The sequence below is a fragment of the Pavona decussata genome, unplaced genomic scaffold (assembly GCF_977016875.1).
Source record: "Pavona decussata unplaced genomic scaffold, jaPavDecu1.1 SCAFFOLD_182, whole genome shotgun sequence".
Classification (NCBI taxonomy): domain Eukaryota; kingdom Metazoa; phylum Cnidaria; class Anthozoa; order Scleractinia; family Agariciidae; genus Pavona; species Pavona decussata.
In genome coordinates, this window is record NW_028145592.1 from 284432 (window position 1) to 303813 (window position 19382).

Sequence of the window (19382 nt, forward strand, 5' to 3'; positions counted from 1 at the left end):
AGGCGCTATTTGGAGTGTGCAGTCTGGGGCCAGGTTAAAGTTGCATGAAATAACTAATCGTTTGACATTATGCAATCGTTCTCTGCGTTCCAAAGAATTTTCTTGCTCACTGCTTTGGGTCCCTCATACTTGTCCATTGGCTTTATTTAAGTGTTAGGGAAAGCGGGTGATAAAAACATCCCATGAAATACAATGCGGCATTGCTTCCATCTTCATGCAGCCAACAGCGATTAGCTAGACAAAGGAGTTTTTAAAAATAGCACGACCTTCTTGAATTATTAATGAAACCTTGCTTATCATTGAAGCATTCCTTGTGTACTTCCCTTAACAATAAAAAAAAATGCAAAACTTGTCGAGTTTACAGTTTGGTAACGAATAAGAAATTGTCTGCAGTGACGTCACGTACGCCCCGTTGTGTGGTTTCAAACAGAGGTGCCTACAGCCAGTACTTATGGGCCTAAAACACAAGGTTTTACTGTTTCGCAAATGAAGTCTACAGTTGCTGGGTGAATTGTGAGGGATTAGAAAGTAACTTCGTAATGGGTTTTTGTCTGAAGTACACCTTGTGCACGTTTGCGTCAGTTATATTGGTAAGTTTGATTGATGAAGTTCGATACCCATTCACTGTGTCACAAATATATTCAAGGCTACAAGGACTGTCGACAATAATGAAGAGTTCTGTTCATCCTGGGCTGTATTAAATACACAAACAGTGGATAGATGAGTATGCTCAATATTGACACACACTGTGTTTTAATTTGGGAGACTAAAGAGTGGAGAGCGTTATGTGCATATTTCCATCGGGGTTCTTAATTAATTGTTTGATCTATTTTTATTGCTCTGAAATCGATGACAGGCCTCGATAACCTTCAAAAAGCCTTAAATTTGAATCGTTCAAACGTTTTCTTCACCATATTTACCTTAAATGAAATGCGTTCCGACAGACTCGCCTACTCTGGAAAAGGTTAAGGTTTCTGCCATCGGTTTTCTTTTTTTTTTTTTCTACGGTTTTAGTACGCAAGTCTACTTAACGTGTGGTATACATATATAGCGCTTTATGATTTATTTAGCTTCCAAATGGATCCGCATTGGTAACAATAGATGTTTACTTTTTCCCTCTGTAAAGGTTTCAGACATATGGTTCTTAAAGTACATTATGATAATTAAAAATCCATTGTTTCTCCTCGGCCTCCTCTCTGTCAGACATTTTTAACTGATAAGGCTGCATTTTTTTTTTCTTTTACTGATCCGTGACCCATGACCGAAACCTTTTTGCTCGTGATATTATTGGTTTTGAATTACAAACCGTCAAGCAATCAAGCATGAAGGATCAAGCACGCCAAATATGCTTCCGCTCGGTTTGAGTATTGTATATAATTTTATCAATAGCACGATTTCTTGATTTCGATGTCGTCGGGTTTGGTGCGAAGCTCGAAGATCCTATCTACCTGTACAGAAATGTAAGACTCGCTGAAATAGTAATTAAGGGGGCTACCGATTTAAACGCGCTGTATCTTGGAGTAAGTTGTTTCAAAACCGTCGAGAATCATGGTTCACATGGACAAATGTTCAAAATTTGTACGCTGGACTCTCTTCACTTTCAACTGCTTGGTTTGGGTAAGTTTAGTTTAACATTTGACAAAAGCAAGCTTATATTTGTTTAGAAACGCAACGAACTAGCGCGGGTAAACTGGAGTTTCACGCTAATTTTCCTTCGCGACATCCATGTCTACTGGTCGAATGATCGTGGCAGACTGAGAAATGTTTGCTCGGGACAAAAATTACAGCAACTGAATATTAATCAGAGATCATGCACATCAACAATCTATCTCATAGTTCGACAGACTGCCCTAATCAGTCTGAAAACAGGAGCTGAAGTCAAATGGTTATGAATGTTCGCAGATGTTCGGTTATATATACCCAAACCCTGAATACAGTAGGAGTTGATCAGTAAAGTCCTGAAGTTTGACCTCTATGATAACAGCTGTGATAAACACTTACCGAGCTGTTCTTTCTGATAATATTGCTTCATTGTCATTTATCCTACATCCGAGTGGCAGTTTATTATAGTTCAGTACTGTTTGTACTATACAATAACAGAAATATAGGTACTTGTGAAATCGCGTGACGGTTTATCGCAAGAGAGCATGATCTGGCATTTTCAGCTGCGCTCTTGTATACGGAAGTCTCGCGTTGCCTTCAGAGACGGTGGGTTTATATTATTTCGCCTTACTTGACAAATAATGTTCACTCTAGATGTGACAGATTGTTACAAAGAAAACTCGAATAAGTTGATCCGTATCATATCCATATATAAGTTTTTCTCTTTATAATCAATATTAACAAGGCACTCGACGTTTCAGTCGGTATATCTATTTGCGCATAATCACGCATCCAAAACTGTTAGCTTCCTGATGAGCCAGGTACATGATTTACTTTAAGGAGACTTTAATACAGTTTCAGTGATTAAGTTATAAAACTGCAAGGTGAACGGCTTTAACAATATCCAAATTCTTGGTTAGTTAATCGGTTACACCCGTCGTTGTTATTTCGACAAGCCACGCTAAGGACACCAAGGTCATCACATGAAACAATAGAATTTGTGATCAGTCTGTCCGCATAGATGAATTAACAAATGGATAAGAGGTTTAGTTTCTAAAGAAACTGTGGTACTGCGTCTGTGGCGAGTGCAAACGAATCAGTTTTTTTTTTTCATCAGAGTTGCAAATAAGGTAATTTGCCCACCATAAAGACATCCGAGTGATAACCGGGTTAACAAAAACGCTCGAAAACGCTTGATAAAACCAAACAGGTGAATTAATACAAGACGTGAGTTTAATAATATGCACAGACTTCCACATCCTTAAACCGCGTCAAGTTGAATCAGAGTCGGCAGTTTGTAGAATTGCCTATGTTTTTCCTTGGACTGGTTTACATGAAATTTACTAATGATTTGTGCATGTTAGGGTCGCTTTCAGTTCAGTCTGACAATTTTTGAGCTTTAAGGATTTTTACTTTCTTTTTTTCGCTTCATTGACAATAAATAAATAAACGAATTGGCGTTTAACTAGTATTTAAAACCGAATGGACACCACAAGAGTACAGTCCGTCCTAATCACGTGGTTTTATTGTTCTATGTCAAACCAACAGCTTGGTGGCTCTGTTATGCTTGGTCTCGGCATATGGGTGACCACACAAGACACAGAATATAAGCACCTCGCAGGAAATTTGGTGAGTCTACAATGATGCTGCAATTGGAGGCCGGGGCGGTCTGCACCGTTTACAACGTCTTACGTGGTTGGTCGATCGAACAAGAGAACAATGTTCCCAGCGTTAAAAAGCAATTAGCTGCCGGTTGTAAGGGTTGAAAGGTGCCAGTCTAATGGAAGTGGACACAGTGGTGGTGTGGAGGAGGGGGTGGTTGAGAGGGAAATATTTTAGGACAGTGGGTTGGTGTGGAGAGCGGGAAGGGGGGGGGGGGTGGGGGTAGAGAAAGGATCTCTGTGGTTTATTTGAACGATAGCGCAACAATTAAAACGCCGAACCTGTAACGTTAAGGCTATCCTGTCCCCATAAAATGATTGTTCGTTTCCAATCGTGCGATCAACCAAATTTTCCAAAAAAAAAAGTTTCTGATTCATTGCCTATACCCTTTTCCCGAGTGTTTCTAAGTCTCATTCTATGCTTTGTATACATCTTGAACTGACTCTGAAATCATATCAGCCCTCTAAACGACCTCCAAAAACATCAGCTTGTATAAGATGAGGGCGGTTCGTTGCAAAATAGTAGTCACTTCAAAAAATTGAAGCTTCCTTGGAGTTATTGATTTATTTGTTCGATCTTTTCCTTTCTTTCTTTCTTGCTTTTTTGTCTGAACTGACCGATCCATTTTCATGAGAGGGGACAATGGGCATTTCATGGATTTGGCCTAACATCAATCATGATCAAACAGTTTGGCTGGTATCATTGTGTCTTCTTCTTTTTTTTTTTTTGATTTTCCTAATTCTGAGCTGTTTTCATTTCTTTCACAGTATGTTACCATATCCTACATTGTACTCGCTTCATTCATATTCATTATTGGTAAGTTCATTTACCGAGTTTTTCTTCTTGTCCACTGCAAGTTACAACTTACAGTAAATCTACATTCTTTGAAGTTAAGTTCGAAGTGTCTCGCAGAGCATAATAGCGAAGCACTGAGCGGAAAGTACTGCTCAGCAGCTTTCCCTTGATTGGCCGGTTAGAATCTTAGTAAACTGAGTCCAAGTCGTGATAAGGGCTCAACTTTAGATAAAGAAACTGGGAACCTCTTTATTTGCCTACAGCCTGAAGCACTTCGACGGCCGCTTGACGCAGAACTTCAAAACTCTCGGCGTATATCTTTGGCGTGGGCGAAGTGGACCCTGGACACACGACGCCAAGCGAAAATAACATTTCCTCTTGTCGACGTACAGTATTCTGTTTTAAAGCTCACATTCTATTTCCAGGCGTCCACGAATCGGTCGGCGAACGGCACTCGCATCGTTCTCAGTCTTTCTCTTGGAGGAAGCCTTCATGGTTTGTGATTGGCTTAACCAGGAAAAAAAACGTTCACCTTCACGAGCTGCCTTTGATTCCTTCCCCTTAGCTACAATTCTTTTAAGCTTGAATGTTTTCATTACATTTTTTTCCCGCGGTTTTCTTTCAGGGTTTCTGGGAGCATGTGGCATCCTTATGATGAAACAAACCCTTCTCAGAGTGGTGAGCATAACGTTATTATATTTCACTAAAAAATGTCAGGAATAGCACATTCAGTGAAGTGGGCTTAAGCCACTTTCAGCCTTATAACAACATACTCATTCTTTTGATATTGCAAAATTAGTTCTAACAGAAGCTGTATTCAGCACGAGACAATCCGCACAAAGAGAGAATCTGATCTAAGTCCGCTACAGCTAGCTACCACAATCAATCATGACCTTGAGCACTCTGTACAGTATCTCATATACAAATATCTCAGTTTCTTGTATTTTTCCTGACAGTATTTTTCCCTGATGTTATTGCTATTAATGGTGGAGCTTGGGATGGCGATTTATATCTACGTGGAGAAAGACAAGGTGAGAACAGTTGATTAAATTCACCTCATGTGTTTTTTTTGTAAGAAAATGAATTAAAGCCAAAATATTTTCTCAAATATAGGATACAAAAGCATTTCACTGGTTAACCCACAAACAATCATCCCCTCATCGCTCAGTTTGCTTAGGTCTCTCGATGTTGAATAACAATTTCATGGTAAAACTGTTTTAAATTGCTAACTTAGATACAGGATCACATTGCTGCAAACTGGAACAAGACTTCGGATGAAGGCAGAATCATCATTCAACAAGAGGTAGACCATTTCTTTTGTACGTTAAAATATCCTTCTTCATTGTCCAGATTTTTTTCAGTAGTTTTACTAAAACCAACATTTCCAAATTTCAATTCGATCCTGATGATTGCCAAGTATTTTATCATAGCCTCTCGCTCGGGATATTGCGCAAGCACTCCCCGTGTTATTGACGTTAAATAAATAAAAATTCCACAGAGGTTCATAGGGAGTTTTTTTTTTTTTATAAATAATCGACCATCGCAGTTAAAGGGACCATGTCCGCTGGGGACATACGCAGTGGAGTCCGTTTAAGTCCTAATTTACAGACAATTCGTCGCAAGATTTTTGCTTTTCCGCCATATTGCAAAAACTTTCTGAAAAATATCGCAACAAACAGCTTCAGTAATTACTAAAGAACGTTTGTAAACAAAAGCAATTCAGCTACCTTTCCAAAGATGAACGCGATTCAAACAGATGAAAACAGCTTCCTGAACTCTCCGACGGTATTTGAAAAAGTTGGGCCAAGAAATTGCAAATTCAAAGAGCTTCTCATCAACGTGCGCATGCGCCTGGGGTGACATAGTCCCTTTAATGTTTATAATGCCATCTTTGTTCCATTCCATATGTATCCTGACAGTTCAACTGCTGTGGTCTTAAGCCACTCACTGAGGAACACAAGTCAAGTTCGGACAAATCTTGTTACGTTGATAACGACCCAACAAAGGATAGACTAAAGGTATTAATAATATTTATCAATTGAAAGAAGCTCGTTGATATATAGCCCAATCCTCCAGTATTTATATTTACTTTGATAACAAAATTACAGTAGATCGATCAGTTTTGCCATTTGTAAATAGTTTGGCACTCAACGAAATCATCTTTAAATACTTTAAATGTTGTCTCCTGTGTACGCAGGTCGTTTAGTGGCCTTTTAAAGACATATTTAATTTGCATAAGCTAGTCTAATACAGATTGATCTGATGCTTTTAGCTGAAAATTTAAGTTGCAGAAAGTTTTGGGAAACGGAAGCTATTCCCCGAATTTGCCAGCTGTTAGTTTTTCGAAAAGTGCTACCTGACCTTTTCATGATCAGTAAAAACCAGTAATTATTGTTTGCAAGTACCACCGCGACAAAATAAAAGTACCGGATTCTGTAGTGAAGGATCTAATCAGCAAAAAAATATTGTAAAACAAATAATCTGATTTCACGGTCAGGGAAGCACGGCCTTTCTTCTTCAGGGTATGTTTGAGACGGAAAATATAATTCCCTGACCGTGAAAAATATACTTCCCTGACCGTGAAATCAGCCTTGCTCTTTTTTTAGATCATTTGCTTTTCATGATCGCACTTTTAACGACATACGGTATTTGCCCCTTCGAAAATGAAGGAATTACTTTTCCAGTGTTACGAAATCTTGAGGTGACATTTTGCGAATTCGAAGAAAACTGCACATACGACCAAATCCGTATTTTTTGGGCGATAAAGTCGTTCCCAACAGATCTCCACCGGGTGCCGAATAATCAACTGTTCTCTTGTTCTAATTATTTTCAGGATTGCTATTCGCATTTAATGGACTGGATTAAAGAGAATCACGTTATTCTTGCCACTTGTTCCGTGATAGTGGCTGTTTTGCAGGTAAACAACACGGCCTCGAATTATTAAATACATTCGATATTATTTTTACGAGCGTATATATAACGCTTGAATAGGCCATTTCCGAGTTGATGTGAACCTTATTATGAAAGCGAGGTTAAGCGCAAAGTTTTTCACTTTTCATATGAAAATTAGTTTTGTTTGCATATGAATGACAACTAATTTTCATGATAAAAACTTTGCACCTAGCCGCCCGCTTGACAATGAGGTTCAAAGCAACTCGGAATTGGCTTATTCTTTAAAAACTTCGGCGCTGATCTTATAAAAGATAATTTTTCAGTCAGCGACACAGGAATACTCGATAAATACTTTTGTACAAAAGTCCACACGACAAGACCGCAAGGTGATATGGAAATGTTGCTTTATATCAGAAGAGAGATGATGTAAAATAAAGTTTCTTTTCTAAGGAAACAATATAAGAAAAAGCTAATCTTGAATCATCAACCTCCAAACTGAAGTGTTAACTGTTAGCTTTAAGCATAGAGTACTTTTAGTACAGTATCTAGTAAAGTTAGCAATTTATTGGAAAATATAAAGTAACCTCAGAGTATTACACCACCATATTACTGATCTTGTAATTTTCTTATCTGCAGATGTTTATCTTAGGGGGGACCTGTCGACTTCTCTCAGAAATAGAATCTGGCGACAGAACTGTGAAGCGCACAAGAGTTGTACCAATAAATGTTCAACAAAGTGATTCAAGGCAAGGAAACCGCAAACTTACAAGCACAGGGCAAGCAAACAATGAACAGGGAATGCCTGGACCCACGAATGGTGAACCTAGGCCTCAGCAAGGTGGCGCTCATATTCTTTCACGACGGCGAGATGCTGACGATAATGAAGATGGAATAAGAAACACTACTGAAAGAAAGAAATGGGCTAAAATAAATCCAAAATATAACTCAGTTCTCAGTCTACTGGAGAAGTAGTTTTAAGTTATTATTATTTAGATTTTAACTTATCATGAGTCAAACGTAGCTTTGAACCTAATGCTGGAAACAAACTTTTTGGGTCAGCTATAAGAAGACAGTTTAGACGATATTTAACAAAGCCGCATTCTAAGCCATTTTCAATTTTGCCAACAGTCATGTCTAAACGTCTGCGGCTGACAGCAACAAGCAGGCTTGTATCCTAGACTAGAAAACTATTTATCTACTTAACAGACTGATTTGGAGGCCCACTGATTGTCTTAAGCTGAGGCCTAAGTTAGTCTCTGTTCAAATAACTGGCCCATAGTGTCTAGTAAGGAACAGTCAAGATCACCTCGTGATTTCAGGGTGTCATCATCTGTGTAATTAGCCACAACATTTGTCATGATTTATAGCCTTTTATAGCAGCCCTGGTGAGTTAAAAAGCAGTCCATCCAAGTTGAGTATTGTTTCTTAACAATAAACCTATAGATCATTGTCAAGAAACAATGGTTACGATGCGTCTTAACTTAAGGACGGTGCCTACTATTGCTACTGGGCTACGTTCTGCGCATCTCGTGATACTAGGTTTCCTATGAGTGGGGGCTTCTAATACAGGGATATTTTTGCGCGGTTTAAAACTGGGCGGAGAAAGCAGAACTTAGCAAGTGCTCTTGGTATCCAAAAAGAAAATTGGAGGTAACCATGCATTTTTCAGAGATAATAAAGCTTCAATTTGGAAAAAAACGCCACACCTTGCTTTGTATGTTACTGCTTTTTGGAATAATTGCTGCTGAATTATCTCTAATAAATGCGTGGTTACCCCCAATTTTCTTTTTGGACTTCCATAGCCCTTGCTAAGATCTACTTTTCCCACATAGTCATAAACCACACAAAAATACGTCATTATTAGTGGGCACCGTCCTTAAGAGGGCTTTGTGAATCCAGCCCATGAACACTCATTTGAGATTATCTTTGTGCAAGTTGCGATTGTTTGTTGCGCATATTACCACCTCCGCACAACAAATTTTTATGTTGCAGATAAAAGAAACGATGCTTTACAACCGCCAAACATGGAAATAAATTCAAGCTTTGTTACCTTCCTTCATTTAGTCCCCCTCGCAGCCGCTCTGTGTCTCGTCACGCAAGTGGGGAAGAGCGTTGCGTGATGAGACACCCAGGTGGGGAGGAACGTTGCGTGACGAGACACAGAACGGCTGCAAGGAGACTATCCTTGGTTATACTTTTTAATACTTTTTGGCAGCAGTGGGAGAGGTAATGTGTAGTAATTATTTCACAACAACCATGATTATACGGAGACTGTCCGAGCCTTATTTTCACAAGCCCTGGTGGCTTCATTTGTTTAGCGACTTTATTTTCTTAACTGTAAAGGAAGAAAGTAATCGTTAAGGTTATGGGATAATGTTGTAAATATATTTGTGCTGGTCTGAGAATGGCAAGTATTTTGCTATTTAATTTATACTTTGTAGGTCATGTTTAAAAAAAAGTCACAGATAACATAGAGCATGGTGTTTTGCCACAGACAAAGTCGACAAGCATTTTTTTAAATAAGATAGTGTACAATTTCAATATAATTTATGTAAATAATTTCTATTGAGTTCAAATGAATTAGAGGTGAGTGAAAAAAAAAAAACCTGCAATAATTTATTGTTTGTTACACATGAGGTGTACACATAGCATACAGCCATTTTGGGTTGTCCATGTCCATTATTATATGTGTTGTAAGATGCAATTCGTCTAATTCTCTCTTTCCTAATACCTTGTTGTAATTATGTAATGTTTAAAACATGAGCAGCAGTGTTTTATCAGGGTTTACAAATTACGAGGTGCAGCCAAGTGGTTTTAGACCCAAAAAAAACATGTGCTGTGAGTTTTTTGAATGGCTTCAAAAACATTCCTGGAAAAGCGTGTCAAGAGAGTTCATAACAATGATGCTTTTGTGGAAGTTGGAAATTAGCATTCGAGAAAAACATTAAACACCGCATACTTAATAAGGAGGAGGTTTTATTGGATAAAAAACCACTACATGTGATGTTTTATCGACCATTTGATAGGTCAATGGGCTTATGAATTATTAATGAGTTTTTGAAGCGCTTTCTGTAACTTATATCAGTGTGATTGAATAAATAAGATAAATTTGAAAAAATTAGAAATAAAAAAAAAATTGGTTTGTCCATGATTCACTGTCTTACTGTTAAAATCTCAAACAACATCATACTTTACAGTTTATTTATCAATTCAATGTGAAACTCAATCTCGTACCCAGAGTCCTCAGGCTTTTTGGTCAGTGGGTGGGCACCAGGAGAGACTGGAGAATTCGAAAAAATTTAAATTTTGTGATTGGCTGCTCTGTATAAGCTATGCAACGGCTTCCATTGTTTTACCGCAGAAATCCTGCAGTAATTAAATTCCAGTACCCCAGAGTCGCTCCTGGCGACCAACCGCTGGCCATAGAGCCTGAGGACTCTGGGTACGAGATTGTGTGAAACTGAGAAAATGTGAACGCTAAGAATTATTTGTGGAATAATTATTGTTCTGTGATGAATCAATGGTGAAAAAACCACAAACCACAAAAATAATAATATTAAAGGGACTCCCACAAAAGAGGCATATATCGCTTTTTGGGGGATTTTTTTTTTTTTTTGCAGGAACCTGCTAAATCTTTACATATGGACTTGTTTGACATGAAGAATGTCGTTCTCCGATTCTCCTAGATCCTACAAAAAAATTCACCAAAAAGGCGATATACGCCGCTTTTGCAGGAGTCCCCTTCAATTGCCATTACAGCTTGTGTTTTCTTCATCTTACGTGTGATTGATTTTCTTTCCCAACACAATAAATATCCCTGAAAAATTGATGGTGTTCACAGTTTTCTTTGTTTTACAGTAAGGCTTTGACTGACATCTCTAACATGAATAAAGCACCAAATTTCCTTTAAAAGTCAGGTTCAGAATCAATGCAAAAAGGGCCACAGATTGAAATTCCTGGGCTGAGTTGCTCGAAGCATGGTTAGCGCTAACCATTGATTAAGAGGTATTAAAACCTATAGGTTGTCATGGTATTTAACCTGGGTTAGCGCTAACCATGCTTCGAGCAACTGGGCCCTGGTTGCTAGAGTATTTTTTCCTTGTAGAGATCAATTTGAGTGCCGGATCCCATTTGGTGTTGAAACTGTATGTAATAAATTACGTAATTTAAGGGCGGTGCCTACTTTTGTTACTGCGCATTCGTTCTGCGCATCTCAAGATACCCAAGTTTCCTATGGGTGGTGCCTACTAATACAGGGATATTTTTGCGTGGTTTAAAACTATGCAGCGAAAGTAGAACTTAAAGCAAGTGCTCTTGGTATCCAAAAAGAAAATTAGGGGTAACCATGTTTTTTTCAGAGATAATAAAGCTTCAATTTGGAAAAAAAACAACATACATTCCGTTATAATTTAGAGTTTTTTAGAATGATTTTATTATTGTTGCTTAATTATCTCTAAAAATGCACAGTTACCCCCAATGTTCTTTTGGATTCCAATAGCCCTTGCTAAAATCTGCTTTTCCCACATAGTCATAAACCACACAAAAATACTTCTTTATTAGTAGGCACCATCCTTAAATTCATTACTTGCACTAATATCACCACATCAACCTTCCACTCGGGAACTGTATACATAAATTTAAATAAGAAGACCACATTATATCAGCTGTAGAGACTGCTACGTAGAAATGGCACTTCAGGCAAATATTGTCGCACTCCTGGATAGCATTGGACCTGCAGAAGAGTATACGAGTGAGATGAAATGTTCAGAAAATCAGGTTGTCAGTAATTGAAGGGCTTGGGGCAAGAATGTCCTCCCGGTTTTTCGTTGATTTTCGATGTGCTCAAAAGTAACTGAAATTTAGCATGTGGACACCATTCCAGTTAAGAAACATTGCTCTGTATTTTTTTTCGCTGATTTCCTCTTCATTTTCAAGAAAAAACGTATGCAAAACACAAGGTTCTCCCATCGGCGACTTGTGTTTATGGAGAGACAAAAGAAATCTAACACACCTAACACAATGAAATCAGCGAACTGAAGCTGCTGGTTATTATAAACACAGTCGACTCCCAATAACTCGAACCTTCGCTAACTCGAACCAATTTTCCTTTCCCTTTAGGTCATTTTCTATATAATTTTACCCTTGATAGCTTAAACTCCCAATAACTCGAACTTTTTTCAATTTCCCTTGAAGGTTCGAGTCATCGGGAGTCGACTGTATATTTAAAAAGCTGTTGAGAATAAAATAATGTATTCACTTTGTCCGAAACATGGTTGACGAGGAAAAGACTTGGTGGTAACAAAAAAAAAAAAACTACCAGTCTGCTACATAACAGGTGGCAACAAGAAACACTCTCAGCATTCTCAGCCACCACCTCTCAGGCTAATAATGTATTTTCAGAAGCCACCGTACCTGATTAAACCATCTTGATAGGTTGATGAGTTGTTCCTTCTCCTGCACAGTCAGCTCTAACATGACAGGATGGAGAGCATAGTACAACATGATATCTGCTAGTGTCAGCTGACATCCCACTAGGTATACTGTCCTGGAAATGAATTTGTCCAAATCCTACAGGGGGAATAGGAATTTTATAGCTTGGATTGACTTTTCAAATAAGAATTTCCAAGCCATTACTGCTCAGCATATCCCATATTTCATATGAACATTTTTACTGTTATTTTGTCCTTTTGACTTGTCAATTGGCCATTTTTAAACAACAGGATGCATAGTCTGTCTGGATGAACTATCTTCCATTGTGCGTCTTTCATGTCTTGTGCCCATCTTTATACTAGAGACGCATAACCAGACGAACAACGAATGTTAACCCAAGTTTGTCCAGATGGATAATGCATCCTCTAGTACAAAAACAACCATTGTATATGCACCCGTGGCTTACCTGGAATAAACAAAACTGGTCGAACTTCTGGATATGTCATAGACTTTATGCATGAATGGCTGGCATTGTAAATTACATTATTTTGCCTGCATTCAAATTGGTTAGTGGGTCTAATTTGAAGGCAAACAAAAGAATATTAAATACACCTACAATAATTGTATTTCACTGATTTGCAAAGCAGGTATCAGCCCACTCTCAATTTTTAAATGAAATCAGGAAGGAAGCGCATTCTTACCTTAAGAGTACCTTTTATTAGTGTTCCATCATTCAAGTACGAATCCAGCTGCATCTGCCAGTATTCCAGCCACTGATCAACTTGAGCTCGCTCTAGAGCTGAATTACCTAACAATGTCTGCTTGGATATCTTGGCTAAGAAGGCAGCCACTGTCCTAACTCCAGTTACTGTTTGACCTGTACTCAAAGTCACAGATGGTATCTAAAATGATAAACAACAAAGCCACAAAGCTTTAATAAGTGGCCAAATTTTGTCCCACTGTATGCCTGCCTGAATTTTTTAACCTTTTAGTTTTCCCTGCCACCCGTCCCCACCCCCCTACCCCCTCCCCCAAATGTAAGTGTCTGATCAAAGGTAGGCCAAGCTCGGTATCTGATAGCAAGAAGCTCATGTTCTCTTATATTTGAGCACAATTTACTACAGTTGAACCTCTTTATAATGAACACCACGGGGACAGGAATAAGTGTCTGCATTATAGAGGTGTCTGTTTTAGAGAAGTAGGCTTTGTGGATTTCAATCTCTCAGGGAACAAGTGAACTGTCCGTAATAGAGAGGTGTCCGTATTATAGAGGTGTCTGTAAGGAGAGGTTCCACTGTACTCATACAAACACAAAAACAACAAAGATAATTTCTACCCAAACTCACTTTAAGAACAACAAATAACAGTTTTATACTTGACCTTGTGACAAAACGACTTTGCTGCGAATTTTAATAAGCCCAAACGTTGAAACGTTTTCTCGCTCCATTTGGAAACTTTCTTTCAACTCAAAACTAAGAAAAACCCGGCTAAACTAACCTTATAGAATACAGGGACACTTTTCCACTATTATAAATTAAAGTGGCTCGGCGGCTCGCCAGTGAAAATGTAAAATAAAACGAGTATTATTCAGGCAGCCCTGTATTCTATAGTTCCTTCAAAAAATCCATACCTTTGATGAACTGAGCTCTTTTGTTTCTTCTACGAGTATTCTTTCCCTCGGTATTTCACAGAACTTCAGTAAATTCTCTATTTCGTCGCAGCCATTCAACGCTAGACTCACAGCGGCCATCTTGAATAGCTTGTGGGAGTCACCGCTGACAGATTGCCTTTTCAGGTCGATGATGCCCAGGGCCTCCCGGTTGAAACACCGGAAACAAAGGGAAGTCAAAACAAAGCGACTTTTCTCGTGTATAAAGAAAATAAAAGAATCAATATAATCGAATCATGAAAACGACACATGGCGAAGGATCCATCCTGACTTTTTAACAAGAGCCATCGATAAAAAGGTAAGATATTTTGTGTATTCGATAATCTGGCAGTTTAGTCTGACGGCTCAGCGAAATTACCGGTTTAAATGCGAATGTGAACAGTACTGAATGCGACAAAAGTAGAAATTTATTTGACAGTGGATGTTTTACCCTAACATTCGACTGAAATGATAGCGACTGCTCCTTAAAATTATAAGAACTTGTTCATAGAATAAGCTCCTTATTTCGAAGTAGTTTGTTTTGCCTACCGGTGAATTGTCGGCCAATATCGTTTTCGGCGAAAGAGAAAACGGAATTTAAAATCCATGAATAATTTTGATTTACTTTGAAAGACTGACTTCAAACCAAGATCTGATGACATTTTTCATTATTCATAAACAAAGAACTCCTTTTATCACCTCGTCATGTAATGCCACCGGCTTCCAAGTTTGGCCCGTGGCAGAATATCTAATTTTCCAACTCAATAAATGACAAAAAACCGTTCCCTCCAAAAAGCCGGATAAGTTAAGCATTCTATTTCGATCTTTTAAGTTTATTAGAATTTTTGAGGTGTACGGCGTGTAACAATTGTTTTTCGCAATTTTTTTCTTGTTTTCCAACACGCACGCAGGTTTGTAAAATCAATCCGCCATACTCGAAACAAATTAACGTGGTTCTGAGTATTCAGTTCTGCCCTCGATGGTTACAGGGAAATAAATCATTGTTTGATTTCATCTTTAACGTGTTGCTCTCGGTTTTCTAAACATACACATGGCTGATACAAAGAATAGGTCTATGTCTTTTTTCTCCCTCTATGATTTTATCAGCTTTCGCGTCAGCTAGCTGTCACGACGCAGAACTGAATTGACGTACGACCAGTGCGCGTGCATATTTTTTTTCACGCTGTCGTCATCGCACCCGAATACTCAGCTTAACTTTTAACTTTTTTTTGTAAAAATATCAACAATAGTTACTTGAGTTATATTGCGATAAAATGTTTACAATGATCGTGAGAATCGACGAAATCTGCGCTATTTCCATTCTTTGCAGGTTAAAATCAAGCTACCGTGAAGGAATACTCCCGTAAATGCGAAAAGAACGACTATAAACAGGAAATCAGTGAAGATGCCGAGAACTGGGCAGCTAAAAAAGGAACAAAGTAAGTGCTTTTCAAACTGTCCCAGTCATAACATGGTAAAGCCGGCTGCCCAGCGGATTCCCAGCTGAACAAGTCAAGGAAAACTAGCTTGCGACTCCGTTAGCGCTCAAAGTTGCAAGGCAAATGTTTTCGCCTAAAGTTGCAAGGCAAATGTTTTCGCCGTTTCGCTCGGCGCAAACTAGTCGCAGTAGCCTTAACTTTGGTGTGTATCTGACAATCCGCTACACAGAAGGATTGTTGCATCTGAATTGTTATCGTGTAACAGCTGGCGGATTTTTGACAAAGAAATTTGTTGCGATAACACTTCGCAATTTTTTTCCTGTCCGTCAAAACTTGACACACGTTGCAAAAGCTGTTGCGCGCCGTTTTGCGTTAAGAAATGTCCCGTGTAACATTATGTTAACGGCCAAGTAATACGGGTAACAGTTTCTTGAAACTTGTCGCGCAACAAATGTTGCGTTGCAAGTCCGTCAGAGAGCAACAAATTTTCCTTGTTGCAGAGAGAAGACGGATGATCATAATTTACGTACTTATGACATGACTCCTGGGTTCAAACCATTTACAAAGAAGACGACGTTTCTACTTTTTGCGAAATGAAAATTTGTTTGTGCGCGGTGGTGGTCAAAAACGGAAATAGCAAACGCAGGGAACTATGAGGAAAGTAGTCCTCACCATTTCTATCGAGTTAGAGTGCCGCGCAAAAATCCCGTTAACACGTGCGATTTTTGGCCTTCCCCGTCAGTACAACTTTTGACGGTCGCTCTCAAGTTCAGTTGCAGTTTCAAATCGCCTGTTGCCACTAGTTTACACTGCAAAATACTGCGAACACTGCAAATTTGTAGGGTTTCTCGAAAAAACGGTACTTCAATATCGCGCTGAAATCTTTGAAATCACAGCTTTTGCACGAGAAAAATTGCAGTGAAGGCGTGGACAAAAGTTGTGCGTACGTCAAAAAAATGTCTACAGCAAAATGTCAAATTTTTAAAGTTACGAAGGCTACAAAAAGTTAAAAATTTTAGTAGTTGAAATTCGTAGGATTTTACAAGTTATAAAAGAACGAAATGACACGTATTCGGGACAGATTTTTTATGTCGGCCATGCGATGGTTGCCTCGAAAGAGATCAAAACATTAAGAAACCTAAAATATCAATTCATCTTTTTCTTAGCAGTCTGGGAGAATCTATTAGCTATGTTATAGACAGTGCTCTTCCGTTCTGGCTCCGATTGTTCAAAGAGCGGATAATTCTGTCCAGTGAACAAATCGCTGTCCAGTGGATAAAATGTACTCAATCCAACCAATACATTTTATCTGCTGCCGGAGTAAAGTTATCCGCTCTTTGAACAACTAGGGCCAAGTGCATATCATGACATGTTCTAACCAAGTTTAATGTTCCTTTGCAGGATCCATGAGTATTTTTAAAAGATTCAAATACGACTCAGAACACTCGACTGACCAGAGACTACTTGACAGCCAACTCAGGACTTGTATCAGCTCAAACGCACATCCAGGGGACATTCACAAGCTGTTGTTACGCGGGGCTGACGTGAATTGCGTCGATTCCTTGGGCTACACCCCTCTTCTTCTAGCTCTTACAGCACCACCTTCAAAACACTTGCTTGGCACAGTGGAACTACTGTGTGAGTTCGGAGCCAACGTTAACTACAGCAGTAGCGTGTTCTTCCGTGATTCACCCCTCCATTTTGCCGCAGCTATAAATAACTATGAGCTCACAGAACTGCTTTTTCTTTACAAAGGCGATGTCCACGCGCGAAATCACGCAGGATACACGCCCTTGCACATAGCAGCACAGAGCGGTAGCGAGGCAAGCGCAACGGCGCTGTTTCTTTGTGGAGCAGATTTGAACTGCAAGGAGAATTACTGTGGGTATACCCCTCTTCACTTGGCCGTGATTGGACAATTTGGCATCGCTGTCAAAGCAATAGTCTCATTCGGGGCACGGATTGACCAGTTGGATAACTGCGGCTTGACGCCGATTGACAGGTGCCACTCGAAAGAAATACTGAAAATTCTGATTGAAGCTCTTCATCCGGAGTGCTTGAGTCTCGAATTGTCTTGTCTTGCTATCATCAGGAAAACAGTGAGAGAGATTGCGGGCATACATGGATTTGACAGGCTGCCTCTTCCTTTCACTCTTAAAAGGAAGCTTAAACTAAAGTTATAACGAAGATAGAACTGAGACCGGAGTTGTCACTCCACTGGATTTTAGAGGATACCTTAAAAATATTTAAGATTTTTACTACTAGTTCTCTTAACTTCAGGCCCACCATCCTCCGCGTGCGTGGTGGGCTGTGGTTTTTAAATTTTTGTGTTGGTTCTAAACAGATTAAAATGAAATAAAAACGCTCAAAAATATAAACGAGTTTGATTTCAGTCTAATCTGTTTAAAAATCCCTAAATTAAGCATTTAAGAACGGCAATTTATGACTGACACAACCGTTTATAAGACACAGTCCAACTCACAAAGGATGGTAAAGCTGCGACTGGTCGACCACCCGCACTTCAGGTTCATATCCAACGCCATTTATGCATGATTTTCCTCTTCCGCGAAATAGCAAAGAATTATTTAAGAGTGTTTTTACAGTAATTTATCTGTACATATTTTAATTCGTATTATTTTAAGTTATTGAAATGCTTGTAATTATATGATTTTCAGATACAGATTTTATCTACAAAATATTCTAAATAAACTATTAATAAACCCTTTTCCCGTCTCCTGGCTCCTGCGCTTTTGCTGTTACAAAATGATGCTTGCTTGCCCTTCTCTTTTCTTTTCACATTTGTTACACTTCCCAACATCCGGGATCCCTCCGAACTCTCTCCAGGCCGCTTGTACCCGGTCGCGATGGCCAAAAAATCATTGCAGAGTTTAGCCCGGCGGAGCCTGGATCATGGAGTGTCAACCGAGATAAATGAGTGGCTTCACATCGAGCCCCGAGGAGCAAATTCGTCCTTCAGAAAAACAAAAATTCGTCCTGGGTGGCAACATCTAACACCCAACTAATCTCGTACCCTTTCAGGAATGTCGAAATGTGGGGAGATCTGGGTACGAGATTAACACCCAACCATACATTCTTTGTAAAATCTTGATACCTTTAAAAGATCTCCCAAAAAGTATTAAAGTCAAATTTTCAGCGACTACCAAGGTTGTCGCGCTTTTTGCGATTTATAGGGTATATTTATTTGTACCAACTTAATTTTGGCATTTGTGCTAATGAAGCTAAACATGCGAACAAGGATCCTGCTTTTACGCCCTGTAGCAGCAGATGAGCTGTTGACACGATCAAATAAAGGATTTCGATCTCATTTTAACTGTTTCCCTTCAGTCACGTGATGACAATTATATCGAGGAAGATTGTAAGTTTTGGGTTTTAGATTGAGTTCGTTAACGGGGATTTCGTTATACGGCCGGGTTCTCCATACATTAGACTAATTTGCAAAATTTTACCGTCGCTTTGCGAGCGTGATATGAGGGAAAAAATAGGAGTGCTTGCAGTCCAGCTGAGCTGACAGGCGAGCTGAAAAATGTCTTCCGTCATTATTCAACGTTACACTGTCCAAATACGGTCATGGTACGCTTAACATTCGTCGGCTGTACACAATCTGTGATATACATAATTTCGTTTCTCGGGGAAAAGAATGCGATAAAGACTATCAGCATCTGCAAATTTACTGAAATAAAACTGCTTTGTTATCAATATGTTCAATAAAATGAACAATTACCCTGCTCAATCTTGCGGGATTTAGCCAACTCGGCTACGGCCTTGTAGGCTAAATATCAGGCAATATTTTGCAGCACAATTGTTAATTATACCGGAGACTTCGTTTAAAGGAGGATCGTTTTAAAGGGGAAGTATCACGCAAATTTGCTGTCATTTCAAGACCCAAAATTGTT

At 39.0% G+C, this 19382-nt stretch overlaps 3 protein-coding genes across 5 annotated transcripts; 2 read left to right on the plus strand and 1 right to left on the minus strand.

The window, feature by feature from the left end:
- Nucleotides 1–416: 416 nt before the first annotated feature.
- LOC146462985 (leukocyte surface antigen CD53-like) lies at nucleotides 417–10102 on the plus strand. Of its 2 annotated transcripts, none has more exons than XM_085084965.1 (9): nucleotides 417–590; nucleotides 3151–3231; nucleotides 4032–4080; nucleotides 4685–4737; nucleotides 5016–5090; nucleotides 5294–5362; nucleotides 5979–6077; nucleotides 6893–6976; nucleotides 7588–10102. In XM_085084965.1, the coding sequence occupies exons 1-9, from the start codon at nucleotides 540–542 to the stop codon at nucleotides 7921–7923; spliced, it is 897 nt and encodes a 298-aa protein (XP_084941091.1). In that variant the 5' UTR covers nucleotides 417–539; the 3' UTR covers nucleotides 7924–10102. The 2 variants fall into 2 exon arrangements, with proteins under 2 accessions (XP_084941091.1, XP_084941090.1); XM_085084964.1 differs by lacking the exon at nucleotides 417–590 and adding an exon at nucleotides 1232–1617.
- On the minus strand, nucleotides 9910–14160 carry LOC146462986 (eukaryotic translation elongation factor 1 epsilon-1-like). Its single transcript, XM_085084975.1, has 4 exons — nucleotides 14012–14160; nucleotides 13083–13283; nucleotides 12364–12519; nucleotides 9910–11683 (listed from the first exon to the last, which is right to left on the minus strand). Exons 1-4 carry the CDS (start codon nucleotides 14129–14131, stop codon nucleotides 11612–11614), a joined length of 549 nt encoding a protein of 182 aa, XP_084941101.1. The 5' UTR covers nucleotides 14132–14160; the 3' UTR covers nucleotides 9910–11611.
- Nucleotides 14161–14208: 48 nt separating this feature from the next.
- On the plus strand, nucleotides 14209–18187 carry LOC146462987 (ankyrin repeat domain-containing protein 61-like). Of its 2 annotated transcripts, none has more exons than XM_085084966.1 (3): nucleotides 14209–14348; nucleotides 15360–15468; nucleotides 16870–18187. In XM_085084966.1, exons 2-3 carry the CDS (start codon nucleotides 15435–15437, stop codon nucleotides 17649–17651), a joined length of 816 nt encoding a protein of 271 aa, XP_084941092.1. In that variant the 5' UTR covers nucleotides 14209–14348; nucleotides 15360–15434; the 3' UTR covers nucleotides 17652–18187. The 2 variants fall into 2 exon arrangements, with proteins under 2 accessions (XP_084941092.1, XP_084941093.1); XM_085084967.1 differs by having other exon boundaries at nucleotides 14255–14362; nucleotides 15372–15468.
- Nucleotides 18188–19382: the final 1195 nt, after the last annotated feature.

Excerpts from the sequence above, each read along its gene's own strand:
- LOC146462985 (XM_085084964.1), top strand. The coding sequence starts at position 1,549 with ATGGTTCACATGGACAAATGTTCAAAATTTGTACGCTGGACTCTCTTC. Across the intron at positions 1,618-3,150 it reads CTTTCAACTGCTTGGTTTGG|CTTGGTGGCTCTGTTATGCT; the intron begins GTAAGTTTAGTT and ends TCAAACCAACAG. Across the intron at positions 3,232-4,031 it reads AGCACCTCGCAGGAAATTTG|TATGTTACCATATCCTACAT; the intron begins GTGAGTCTACAA and ends TTTCTTTCACAG.
- LOC146462986 (XM_085084975.1), bottom strand. The coding sequence starts at position 14,131 with ATGGCCGCTGTGAGTCTAGCGTTGAATGGCTGCGACGAAATAGAGAAT. Across the intron at positions 13,284-14,011 it reads AAGAGCTCAGTTCATCAAAG|ATACCATCTGTGACTTTGAG; the intron begins GTATGGATTTTT and ends TTATCATTTTAG. Across the intron at positions 12,520-13,082 it reads TAATAAAAGGTACTCTTAAG|GATTTGGACAAATTCATTTC; the intron begins GTAAGAATGCGC and ends TTCCCCCTGTAG.
- LOC146462987 (XM_085084966.1), top strand. The coding sequence starts at position 15,435 with ATGCCGAGAACTGGGCAGCTAAAAAAGGAACAAA. Across the intron at positions 15,469-16,869 it reads GCAGCTAAAAAAGGAACAAA|GATCCATGAGTATTTTTAAA; the intron begins GTAAGTGCTTTT and ends GTTCCTTTGCAG.